This window comes from Rhamphochromis longiceps, linkage group LG7, assembly GCF_057381845.1.
Source record: "Rhamphochromis longiceps isolate RC_006_pf linkage group LG7, R_longiceps_female_GT1.1, whole genome shotgun sequence".
NCBI classification, from domain to species: Eukaryota; Metazoa; Chordata; class Actinopteri; order Cichliformes; family Cichlidae; genus Rhamphochromis; species Rhamphochromis longiceps.
In genome coordinates, this window is record NC_140563.1 from 60,136,309 (window position 1) to 60,150,282 (window position 13,974).

At 39.1% G+C, this 13,974-nt stretch overlaps 1 protein-coding gene across 1 annotated transcript; it reads left to right on the forward strand.

Moving 5' to 3' along the window:
- Positions 1 to 1,773: 1,773 nt before the first annotated feature.
- pnx (posterior neuron-specific homeobox) lies at positions 1,774 to 8,346 on the forward strand. Its single transcript, XM_085411374.1, is given in 3 exon segments — positions 1,774 to 6,839; positions 6,841 to 7,016; positions 7,108 to 8,346. Coding segments are annotated over 3 exon segments (684 nt in total). The 5' UTR covers positions 1,774 to 6,786; the 3' UTR covers positions 7,563 to 8,346.
- The last annotated feature ends 5,628 nt before the right edge of the window (positions 8,347 to 13,974 follow it).

The following is a 13,974-nucleotide window of genomic DNA, read 5'->3' on the forward strand; positions in this document are numbered from 1 at the left end:
CTTGTCTTGGTCTCGACGGACTTTGATCTCGGTCTTGTCTTGGAATTGCTGTCTCAGATCGACATAGTGGTCGGGAGATTTGGAGTAAACAGTATCCATGACACACAACGTAACGTTCGATAATGTGTCATGCACAAAAGCATCAGCTCTAAGAGCCGTGCTTAGAGAGTGCTTTGTAGTGAATCCGAAGAGTCGACTCCCACTGAGCGAGAGCCAGCTCCTCACTTAATTTCCTTTCGCTGCTCAACTCTCACACAGTGGCTCAGCTATGCTCCAATCACTCCATATTTTGGCCAATCACATGCAAGGATATTGGATAATATCATTATGTGAAAAACGGAGAGGAGAGATGCGACAGTCAAGTGGAGCGTGCGTCTGTCTCCTCGGTAAGTGAGTGAAACAGTAGACAGCGGTGAGGAGGGCTGTGAGAGTGCATCGCAAAAACACATAAATATGCCTGACACCCGTAAACGAAGCAGCATCTGGCTGTAGTTTAAAGACTTTTTTATCTCAGTCTCGTCTCGACTTTGTCTTGGTCTTGACTCGGTCTGTCTTGCTCTTGGTCTCGATACCCTCTGGTCTTGGTATTGTCTTGGGCTTGGTTTAGGCGGTCTTGACTACAAGTCTAATATACACAGGAGGGTGGTAGGGCAAGTAAAGACCGCTTGGGAGAACAAGACACAGCAGGAACAAATTAGGCATAATGAGACATTGGAAGAAAAACTGAACATAATATATGCAAGAAAAGGAACCATCAAAATAAAACAGGAAGCATAAACACTTAAACAGATACTGACACCTAGACAAAAAGTAAATAAACAAGGATGAAACACAGAGAGAGAACAGGAGTGGAACAAATGTAAGGTAATTTATGACTAAACTAGAAACAAAATAATACAATGGGGAATTAATAGGGAGCAGAGTAGAGCAAATGTATAAGAAATTTATAAGCACAACTGACAAACACAAGGAACCCAAAGCATAATTAATGCTGAGCTCAAAACCATTGCTGTTAGGGCTCTGTGTGCGGAGGGATGGAGAGGAGGATCCAAATGTAGGACTCGAACACTGAATTGAAACTCAAAAACCTCAGCTTTATTGCTGGTGAGAAAGCAAAACACGAACTGACACTGACTCACTGGAAACTGAAACACACAAGCAAGTCTGAGGGTACAACGCAACACTGAGCAAAGGCAAACACAGGGCTTATATACACAGGGGAGTAATCAGAGAATGGAAAACAGGAGGGAGACACAACTGGGAGAGATTAGGGCTAACAAGACAGGGGGAGTGAAGTTAGACATACTGACATAAGATGTAAACCTTCAAAATAAAACAGGAAACAATACACAAAGATGCAGACTAAGAAACACGGACTTTACATGGGCAGAACTAAACCTAAACCAGAATAAGCTGGAACATACTAAACATCATCGTCATCATCATCATCATCATCATCCTCATAGCCTGACAATAGATCAAGAAAATAAACAAAAATACAAAATCAAACCAAAACATGAAAACCCAAAATGCTGGGTCAGAACTGACCCAGAACCGTGACAATTGCATGCCAGGAGCTTGAACATAGCTCAGAACTAAAGGCATGAAAAAACACCAAAAGAAACCGGTTCAGGTATAATGAAATAAAGACCCATAAACCCAAAGAAATGGCACCACAAACATGCTATTTGCAAATTCCAACTGTTTTTCTAATTTTATTGTTAATGCATTTACAACAAGTGTCACAGAGGAGTCCACAATTAATCACTGGTTATAGAATGTTTTTGTATTTAATTTCAGAGATGCATTTTCAAGACAAATCTCAAAGGATCAAAAAGGGGGGGGGGGGGGGGGGGATTTTCCAACAAGAGGTAGAGGTCAGCATTTCCCTGATAACAAAAAATGTGTTAATAATAATGGATTGGATTTATATAGCGCTTTTCAAGGCACCCAAAGCGCTTTACAATGCCACTATTCATTCACTCTCGCATTCACACACTGGTGGAGGCAAGCTACGGTGGTAGCCACAGCTGCCCTGGGGCAGACTGACAGAAGCGAGGCTGCCATATCGCGCCATTGGCCCCTCTGGCCAACACCAGTAGGAAGTAGGGTAAAGTGTCTTGCCCAAGGACACAACGACCAGGACAGAGAGCCCGGGGATCGAACCGGTGACAGATGCGCTTCCCAACCCCCTGAGCCACGGTCGCCCCCAACTGTTAATGAACTGTCGTCTGTGGAGACAATGAGGTTCCATTGAGACAAAAACTGATATTCTCTGGGGAATGTCAATTAACGTACATGCTGTGGGCACAGCTCCCTCTAAGACATTTGGGCCCTCATGCAGACCTTGTGGAGAAATCATGCACATGAATAGCCAGCTGGAGGTCATTTTTGTGGCAGTGTATGTTCTGTACCTCTAGACACAAAAGAACAGATACTAGTGCTGCAGCTTAGCTGATACCATTTACAGCTCTGTTGAGCTCTCCTTGTTAGCCTGTCACTAGCAAATTCTTGAGACTGTGCTGAGAGACACAGCAAGCCTTCTTCCTATGGCATTGCATGAATGCGTCATCCTGGACTACCTGTGCAACCTAAAATGGGCTGTATGTACTGTAATCAAAACTAGAGAAAAATCAGAAGGAATAAAGAGAGAGAAATGGTCTTTGGCCACTTTTCTTTTGGTGTAGGCAACTGTTTCCTTCTATTTCGCTGTGAATCTGAGCACTACCTGTTGTCAACTATATCTGGACTGAAACACAGTTTTTCTGTCTACAACTGGCCAACCTTCTTGAGGTGTCTGCAACAAAAAGTGGACCTGCCTTTCAGTGTGAGTTAAGGTTAAGGTACCAATTGGTTTAATTCATTCTGTTTTGTTTATAAAGATTCTTGGCACAGAACACTTTGATTTGTAAAACAAATTATTCAAAATTGCACATAATTTTTGTCATCAGCATTTTTACAACAACTTTGTCACCAAGAATGTTGAAATAGGGGCAATTGTTCTCTTTTGTGGTCTAAATGTATTTTAATTGTTGAAAGTGGACATGAAACACCACATGTAAGGCTAATTTACAACACGAACACCTCTAAAAAACTGCCATAGATTTAACACCATCCGTGAAGCTGGATTTAAGACATAACTGTTTACAGATTAAGTTTTTAGAACATGTTTGGCACCATTTTCTGTTTGTACAGAATGTGATATCACTGGGTTGGTTGGTTGGTTGGTTGCTGTAATCAACTTACATTAGTTAGTATTAGCTATAGTGACATATAACTTAGTGGGGGAAAAAGGAAAACTAGACTGTTTTCAACAGAATGTTAATATATACAGTAAGGAAAACAAATTGTGGGTAATCCTCAGAATAACAGAGGGCTTGTGCTGGTTGCCCATGAGAATTAACCATTCTACTTTGTTGCTGTTTGTCATAAATGTAAATGCTGAAAAAAGGGGCTGTTGCTGCAAAACTGACCTGACCCCATCCATTCATCTAAAGAACCCGAGGAGACATTACAGAGGTCACATATGTTGCTTCTTTTTATATTTCCAGCAGAAAACATACTTTTCATTTCATTGTAACACACCATTTGTGGGTTCATGAGAGGATGAATGCGTGAGTTGAGGGCTGCTAGTGATCAAAATTTCATAGAAAGGAAACATTTTTGTATATAAAAATGTAGCAAAGAATATAAAAAAACAAACAAATCAATTTAATTAATACTCGCTGATGTCTTGTTAGCTGCAGTTTTTTTAAAGTAGCTTTTCTATCAGCAGATGGACTGTTTCATTCAAAAAGCACACACATGTTGATAACAATTTCTCTCTACTTTTGTTTTTCTCTTCTTCATTTTTTGTTTATAAAGACAACACTAGAGGTTCACACAATGTTTCCTCTTGAATAGGGATGCAACGATACCAATTTTTTCAAACCGATACGATACCGATACTTGGATCTGAGTACTTGCCGATACAGAGTACAGAAAAACGATACTTCTACCACACACACACACACTCACGCACATAAATACAATTAATTGGAAGACAGGTTTTATTATATTCCCTGCCGATAAAAAAATAAAATCTTAATAAAAATGACCACAAAAAAATTTCAAGTGAAAAATAAGCACTTCTGTTAAATGATTGCAGAGTCTCCACATTGTAATTTTACAAAATATCACTGAACTATTGGCACTGTCTTGAGCTTTCAGAATAATAAATAAACACTTTTGTTTGGAATAAAATAAATACAAATTAGGTTTGAGAATAGAATAAACTTTTAAATTATTGCAGTGTCCATATTGTAAACAAACAAACAAAATAACAAAAGTATTTGGCATTGACGAACAAACTCCTCATCAGTCTACTGTGCCGTTAAACCAAAGACTGACACACTGCTTGTCTTTACCTCTTCAGAAAGTTTTGGCACCATTATCTCCCTGATGTATGGGCAGTTGGGAATTTCATATCGCAGCTCGAGTATGCTGAGAAGACAATGCAATTCTATATTTTCCACGACCGGCATTGGCTGGTCATCCAGAGCGATAAAACCTGAGTTAAATTTGGCTGTTCCGGTCCACACTGCTGACATTTTGTTTAGTCTAGCTACAGCAGACTCCAGTTTCTCTTTTTTATCTGGAGTCGCCAGTCTCACTCGCCTAACCCTGTGCCTGTTTAGCGCGGAATGTCCCCCTAGTGGCCAATCTAAAAAACTACAACAGAAATGACAAGCCACCCTCTGATTAATGAAATAAGTTGGTATCGGTTCATGGTATCGGTTAACTTTTACGAGTATGAGTACACACACATTTGACAGTATCGGCCCCGATACCCGATACCAGTATCGGTATCGGTGCATCCCTACTCTTGAACACTGGGACAGAGTAGCAGCTCATGCTTGACATGGATAGCAAAACCTTTGCACGTCGCTTGTGAGTCACCAAGCCACAGTTTGAATACCTCCTTACAAAGCTGCAGGAGAAGAGCTTACAAAAAGAACCCAGTTAAGAGCTGTCGCAAGAGTTCCTGTGACAAAGAAGGTGTTGATGTTCCTGTGGTACATGGCCAACCAAAATAGCTTCTGGGAGATCTTAGACAAGTTTGATATGTCATAGTCATCAACACGCAGTAGCATATTAAAAGTACTGAGCACCATGTGTACACAGGGCCAGTACCTTTATCTCCTGGCCAAACAGCTGTGAGAAAGTCATATCCGCTGCTGCTGCTGTCCATCTCTTGGTGTCTCAGCTGTGTGACAGATGCAGTTGATGATTGCCAATAAGGGTGCAGAGGCCACACATATGTAGAAGAGACTACATAAACAGAAAGTCCATCTACTCCACTGTATATGAAAGAGGGTGGTTCATTGATTTCTTGTTTGGTCTTCCGCCAAGGAGACTCCTTGATGTATCCTTCAGTCGTGAGGTCCTCCAACTTCTATGCTATGTGACCAATCACACTCTCCTCTCTCCTTGTAGAAAATAAAAGCTTTGAAATGATAAACGCTGTCTGCCTTGGGTGTGCATATGAGTCTTAATCATGTATTGGCCTTAATGGCATGACATATCAGAAATAGTGTGAGTAACATTTGTTGGTTTTTTTTAAGGTAATTGTTTGCATTTGTTTGCATAAACAAGATTTCTGTTCAAGTAAACATAATTTAAGAAATTATATGTTGCAGGAACTTTCATTAGATGTTTAAAATAGTAAGTGATTAGTCTTTATTAAGTCAAGAGTACATCAAAGTTAATATTTTAAGTCTGATGGTACAGTTAAACATGAGTGCCTTGAGTATCTTAAACAACACCAAAAAAGTGCACTGGTAGTACAATATAAATTTTTTAAGGTGATCAATTACTGACATTTGCGTTTAAGGTTAACTTCTTTCTATTTGTACATACAATATATCTAGTTAATTTGAATAACTAAGTGTAGAAATATAGTTAGGAAAGGCACAAGAGCGTTTTGATAATGAAGATAAGCCATTTTTTACACTCAGCATCATGTGCATATATTGATATTTAGGGTTACCTGTTTAGTGAAGTCATCAACAGTTTAGTCAGTTCAGTTTAAAAAATGCTGAATTCTTTCTGTTTTGTGAGTAACTCACAAGATAGATAGATAGATAGATAGATAGATAGATAGATAGATAGATAGATAGATAGATAGATAGATAGATAGATAGATAGATAGATAGATAGAACATTCGATTTTTTAAAGATTTAATAAGCATTTTAACACCAAATACCGGTACATAAAATAATTAACAGAAAGAGTGATGGAAAACTTATCTATCTTCACATCTTAACAGTCTTTCTAACGAGAAGGGCTGCACACGATCAGTCTGCGATGATCCGATGGCTGTCATAAAGTTGTCTGTGCCTTCTAATTAAACCCACAAGCTAATAAAACATAAGCTCTAAAAGACAAATGGCACCCTGAAAAGTGGAATACAAGGAAGGAAAAGGCTGAAACTTTCCCTGTGATGACTCAATAAATTAGCATAACAACCACCATGTACGTGTCCTAACAGCGGAAAATCCCCTATTTGCAAACAATAACTTGCCAAGCAACGATAAGGAACACGAGCTGAAAGAAAGAAGGCACATTTTAACCGGATCCGGAGCAATAAATAACTGCCCCACCACACCACACCACACCCCCCCAACCCTGGGGCCTCACATTTACATTTTGAAGTACCCGAGGGTCCCACAGATCGTCCTCACATGGAGGGCGCTGGGTGCAATTGTTTCTGGAAGACGCATTGCTTCATTTGGGTATCTTTTTGAATGACATGTAAATTTCAAAGCGCCCGGGTGGTGTTCGAAGAGGTAGTACATATAAGCACAGACACCAACACTGATTACTTGTGCCCTTAGCGGACCACTGCAAGCTGAAATGCAGCCAGCTGAAGCCAAATTGCCGCTCATCCACAAAACATCGTTTTCCATGGAAGATATTTTGGACCCAACGAAGTTTACAGGGGAAAAAATACGTAATGGGGACACAGGAGCTCCGGGTGAGAATAAAACTCTCTGAGGCCTGAGAATTTAACTTTAAATGTAATAATGTATTCACAAGTGAAATAATAATTTATCATTCTCTTTCAGGAAGTCATACTTCCAGAAATAAATCCAGAAAGCTACACAATCGCACCTCAAGTGAAAACAACAGCCCTATGGCCAGAGCGCTGTGTGCTACGCAGCTTCAGAGCTCGGAAGAAAAAAGCTGTCGGGTCCGTACCGCATTCACCCTGGAGCAACTGCAGGTTCTGGAGCAAAGCTTTCAGAAGTGCCACTACCTGTCGGTGCTGGAGCGACACACCATCGCCTCAGCCATGCGCTTGTCCGAGACTCAGGTAAAGATCTGGTTTCAAAACAGGCGCACAAAGTGGAAGAAAGAGCGTCTGCAGGCGAAGGAGGGCGAAGATGAAAAATACGGTCTGTCCTCCCATCCTGCGCTCTGCTCTTCTCTGTACTACAGTTCTCTTTTCCGCCAGCAGCACCCTCCGCTCCAGCTGTTTGCATCACTGCCCCTGGTGCACATCTGTCATTATTACACATAAGGCGTAAAATACGCACGGAGTGACTGAATATTGGACCAGAATGTCGCCCACCGGCATCTTCAGAAAAAAATTACATTGCAAAAATATTGCAGTGTTATCAAATTGTTGTAAAAGTTATACAAATGGAATGTATTTAGAAATGAAAATGGGTTAAATGTTTAAAGTTCTCTAATGTAATTATAATTTATTCCGATAGACAAATTTGTAAAAGCTTATTTTTTTCAAATTACTTTTCATTTGTTACCCAGATAGTTTCGTTTTCTTCATTACACAGTGCTAGTAAAGGCGGTAGGTTTATATTTAGATTTGAATCAAAACAAACTATCAAAAAAATTAATCCTGAATTGTTGAATTTTGTTTGAATTCAGACTGTTGGATTCAAAACTGGTTAGCAGTTGCTTTTTAAAACAATTCTGTGCTACAATTTGGATGCATTGGGGGATTTTGAAGTTCTAAGATTTATCATGTTCAGGGTGCAACTGTGCAGGGACATTTATGGAACGTTGAAAATCAGTTGGCACAAGACCCAGTAAGAACTATACTGTAACTTTAACAAGTGACAGCACTCTTCTCAGAAGAAAGAGATGGGCCCATGTTTTCCAGCCATGTTATAGGTATGTTAACATGTTTTCTGGCTGGCTATCCAGCATTAAGCCACTGATTAATACAAGTAAAAGAGACCTATTAGTTTACCCCTGAGCCTTCACTCTGAACTGCTGGACGGTCACTTGCTTCTATCTAATTTCACTTTCACTCTGTGCCAGCTATATAAGGTATACAAATAAATAAGCACTATTTTTACTGTGCTCTACTGTTTATTGTGTCTTTTTTGCATTCTTATTTGTTCTTTGGTATTAATGTCTCATGTTACTCAATTATTTCAAACTAACAGTAAATTTACTATGCTACACATGGCAGATACTTCCAAAACATTTTTATTTCTCATGGACAGTTTAAAGAAACACTTTTTTACAGCTTAAACCACATTTCATAGAAAAACTTTATTTGCAAGTGTTTGCTATAGACTTACTAAGCGCTAATGTGCATGTAGATTTATTGTTTTTCGTCTTATCACACTCACTTCAAAATGACCTCAAATAGCTAAAACTTAAGAATACAATAAATGTCTGACTTTATTGTCCTCATGATTTGTATATTCCAACTTTTTGTTGCTCCTTGTCTACATTGTAAAACCACTTACAAAAACATACACCTGTGTCTCCTCTGTCTCAGAAGCATTTTAGGAAATGAGAAATGGCCATGAAATTAAATGTCCAATAAGATGGAAGATATTTTTGGGGTCTCAAGAAAGAGAAAGGAGGCACAAAACTGAAAAATGAGAGAAGCCCAGCCTCTGACATTAGATAAATGGACAAACAACTTGTCTTGGAATCAATATGCTTTTACAGTAGTTTTCTATTTCCTGAGATTATGGGAGATCTGATATCTCTTATTACAATTGTAATAAGAACAATCACACCATATTGGCCAGTCTGTAGGCAAACTATTACGTTATTAAAGATTCATACCAACACTGTATAACAAATCCCTGAACTCCATAGATAAAGAATAAAAACTAGCAGACATTAATTAGTCATTAGAAGTCAACATACTTTTATTTTTAAAATGTAAACCTTGAATGCTATATTGTATTATTTGTCTTAATGAAAGTAGACAAGTGATGTATGTCTAACAGTGATTTTATTTTGTTCAGTTACAGGACATTAGTGCAGAAACCAACATGGTGTCATCGGAGTCTGAGAACTTGAAAAAAGAATGTGGAGGGAGTGGAAACTGTAAATCTCCCATACAGTATATCCATTTATATTAGGGCAACAAGTGGACCCAAATAAAGCAAAAGTGATGCAGAAAATCTAGTTCATGCATTTATTACTATTTATTACTACTTGATGTTCGTGAGTGGGAGGGACAGAGGGACAAGTTCAAAGATGAACCAATGGACCTCCTTTACTACCAACAATGGGGAAAAAACTGAGTGAGAAGACATTAGGGTTGCCAACTATCCTGTTTTAGCCGGGGTATCTCGTATAATGAGCAAAATTGGTTCGTCCCTTATTCTACATTAAACCTCCCGTATATTGATGTTACCGCCAATGCCACTTTCTGACCAACAGATGACACTCTTCGAAATACCAAATCTGATTTGACAGGAATTGTATCAGATTAGTTTTTGTGTACAGGCACACAGATATGAAGAGTAATGCGTAATTCATCAAAATAAGGTGCCATTTGATCTGCGTAGCATATTAAACTGGGTAACTGAAGCCTGTATTTACAATATTTCATGTTTAAAAAAAACAATATCTTTTGTTTTTTGGTTATTTTTCAAAGGAAAACCCCATGTAATTTATGTTATATTTATCTTTCTTTATTGTTTTAGATGAGGTATTGACATTTTTGTTATAAGAACATGAACTTACAGTGCATACACTATGCTCAGTTGACTGTGCATTGTGCTTCTGGCCCTTCAGAGTGTCCCTTAATTTATAGTTAAAAAGTTGGCAACCCTAGAAGACACTGCTGGAACCTGAACTGTCTGTCAAATATCTGAGCTAAAGCTAATGTCACAGCAGCACGCTAATCAATGTATTTATGCTGGATAGCTAGTTAGCTAACACCATTACTGATAGCCATAATGCTCATTCATTCTTTTTTATTTTTGCTGCTGCACAGGGGTGTAATTTCCAGGGGGGTTAGGGGGGTTATTACCCCCCAAATAATCAGACCCAACCAAAATAACCCCCCCAACAAAATTATGAATTATCTTGCATAAATAGGCTGTTGATTTTCTTTACTCATTTCAAGTATTACCAGCAAAATAGTTGCATGTTTAATCATCTGGGAATTTACCCAGATTTATTTATTTATTTAGACAGAGATCTTGACCTCCCCAGTGTTCAGCACAAAGTTACGCCGGTGCTGCTGCACCTACTGAGGAAGGAGCGATTTGTGGTGTCTTTCTGATCAAGTTATCAATCAAGGTGATCAAGTTAAACCCAGTTCCTAACTATGAACATATCCAACCAGGCCCAAATATGAATGAGAAGAATCCATCTGCTTTAATCTTTTTTCATTTTGCTTACACACACACACACACACACACACACACACACACACACACACACACACACACACACACACACTTCAACACATCTGTATGCAATTTAACACATGCTCTTATACTCAATCGTCACGGACTCCTGAATTTGCCAATAAGTTAAACCATTATGGGAAAAGAAACCGTATTTAGTTTAAATAAATCGTATGGTTGACTTAGAAAAACTAAAATACATAAAGGGAGTAACTCAGTGAGAAAAAACGAATTTTGTTTGAAGCTACATATGCAACTTATACATAATTCTGACAGTTTTTAACAATATAACAACAGATTTTCCAATTTCAGAATATTAAATCAATACCTCTTAGTGCAACTTTTCAGGGAAAGACATTTGGAATCCAATTCATCAATGAGGCACTGGAATAATGGAAGCAAATAAAAGAGACAAAAGGAGAAAGAGGAAACATTTGTTCCACATGCATGCATGCACATGGTTCTGATTAGGGCAACGATTATGCAGTTTGTAGAAATCTAATCCATGTGGTGTGCATGATATAACACAACTTGACTGTCTGAAAGGTTTTGAAATAATAAAATGTAACCATGAGAATTGTCTCATTTTGCCTTCACACTAAAGGTATGTTTTGTAAATTAATGCATTTAAAAACTGTTTCTAGCCTTTCAAAATTAACTAACGCTATCAAAATAATATAACGAAACAACCGCTTTGACTTTAGTCAAAAACATCAGTTTGGTGTTAAAGAGATATCAAACAAAGTTGAACTAGGGCTGTACTTTAGTGTAATATACCAATTCATACCACAAAATGGTGTCGTGATGGTGTAATGTAATGGTGTAAATTTGTTTCAACCACACAATGCATTTAGAATAAATTCTTATTTAGACATGTGTGCTGCCAAGAGCCAAAGCTTGTTTAGGAAATTAAAATAAGGCTAAAAAGAAGTTGAAAAGGTTAAAAATAGCAGTAGTCTTCACTGCTCTATAAATGTTTTTGATTTCCTTGAGAGCTGGAGGTGTGCAGGAGATTCTCCGCCACTCTGGGATGGAGCTGAAGCATTTCGATTTCCTGATCGAACCACCTGTTATTCAGCAACCTAATCAGCCACAGTACAAAGGGACTAGCCATCCAGACCTTGCCAGATTATCAGCATACTCAGTGTCTTAAACAGACTAGCTTTTATACTCTTCTCTTGCAAACTTGTCCTGTGCATACTAACGAAATATTGCCTTGTCTTCAGTTTGTGCCCTGTCAGTCTCCAGAGCCGTTTCTTCACATGAACTCACCAATATACAAAGGAACATTTATGGTCTGGAAATTCTAAAGTACACAATTAGTTTTCTGTCAAAAGTGGTGCACGAGAAAAAACATAATTTGAGCAAATCATTTAATTTCAGAGGCGTTCACCGGTGCAGCAGGAATTACCTCCAAGCACAGATAGTTACCCATGAGAGTATGAAACTGCAGAAAAATCAGGAGCACAAGAATCCAAATCAAAGCACACGAGTCCAACACCTGCCACTCCACCTGTTTAGGGGGCCTGTTAGACAACAAGGCATGACTTAGGGGCTTAGGCAGCAGGGACAACGCTGATCTGGAGGTTGGCAGTAAAGCAAAGACAGAGCAGTTTGGAGGTCAACCGGGAGGCTGACGATGAAGACTGAGCAGTTCTGGAGGTCAACCAGGAGGTCAACAGTGAAAAGCAGATCTGAAGGCCGGCGACGGAGATCCTCAGGTGGCGTGGCAGGTGGCCAACGTCAGTGGCAACTGAGAGGGAGACCTTCATTAGGCTTGGAAGGAGGCAGGAGAAGGAGGCTCTCTGGCTCAAGCAGAGTAGGACCAGATAGAGGAGCGCAGATCTCTGGTTCAGGTGGTACAGGAAGAGACGGTAGAGCAGAGACCTCTAGCTCTGCCTAGCAGGACTAGGTTCAAGACCAGGGGGTGCATATGATGGTTGGACACCAACTATCTGAGGAACTGGTATGGATGCATGGACCGGAGGTGCCCTAGATGCTCCAGGAACTGTTGCAAGCTGTTGCATGAAATGACTTTAAATGTTTTAAAAAGAACAGTCATGGTTAATGAACACCACAAAGCATGCTTTGTGCATCTGTGTATCTGCCTTGAAAACTGTGATTTTTTTGTATTATTTATCTATTTATTTTTGGCTACATAAACACATATTTATCTGCAAATTGCTCTACTTGTTAGATTTGGATCTCTGAATTTTCTTCTAGTGAATAAAGTTCAAATTGAAGCACTGGAGGACATTCTGTGCATTTTACACACATGTACAAATACTGCAAATAGAGAACAGGACTTCCCAGCCTGTTCTCATCCCCAGAGTGTCAGTAAGTTCCATTTTGTCGAAACTGCTGCTGGCTTCAAGCATCACTCTGTGGTTTTTCCCAGTCATTCATGTCTCCATGATGCTTATCTTTTTGTCGGTATCAGGTTAGTGTGTCTTAGTCGCGACCTCAATATTAGTTATGTTTCCTGTTCTATTGTTATAGTCTCTTGTCTCATGTGCATTAGGTTCAATTTTACTTTCCTTGTCTCATTATTCCTGATTTGTTCCCAATTGTTTCCTCTCCCATCATTACCCACTGTGTATTTATTTTCCAAGTCTCTGTATGTTCTTTGTTATGTCCTCCCTCTTCCTGTGTGCTCCATATTTTTCATGTTACCTTAGTGGTTTCCTAATAAATAAGTTCCTGGTTCCTGTCTAGTCCAAGTTTGCTTATATTTTGTATTTTTTTTTTTCATGTGAGTTCACCAATAAAGCTGCTGTTTAGTTTGAATCCTGCTATCCATGTCTTGCTTTTGAGTCCAAAACCTGTCTGCCTGCACAAAGCACTTTATGACAGATTCGGAGACTAGCTAACTGAGTAAAGTATGGTATCATCTGTAAAGGTGCACTTTAGCTGTAAATATATTCTTTCCTATAGTAGTAATGAAAATGGAAAATAAACCAGAGGCTAAAATCAAGCCTTGGGGGATCACTCTTAAAATCTTCAGGAAACTTGCCTTAACCCTTTCATGCATGAATTATGACAACCTCAGTCAATATTTCTTAAGTATTTTTATTCATCTCTGAAAAGATGAATAAAAAAATCCTGACATAAAAAATAATAATGTATATTTTATTGATCCCTGTGGGGAAATTACTCTCTCTGCATTTGACCCATTCACTCAGTGAAGCAATGGGCAGCCATTAAGCAGGCGCACCGGGAAGCAGTGTTTACGGACCGTACCTTGCTCAGGGGTACCTCAGGGTAACCTTTCAGTGGATTCGAACCCCCGATCTTCCGATC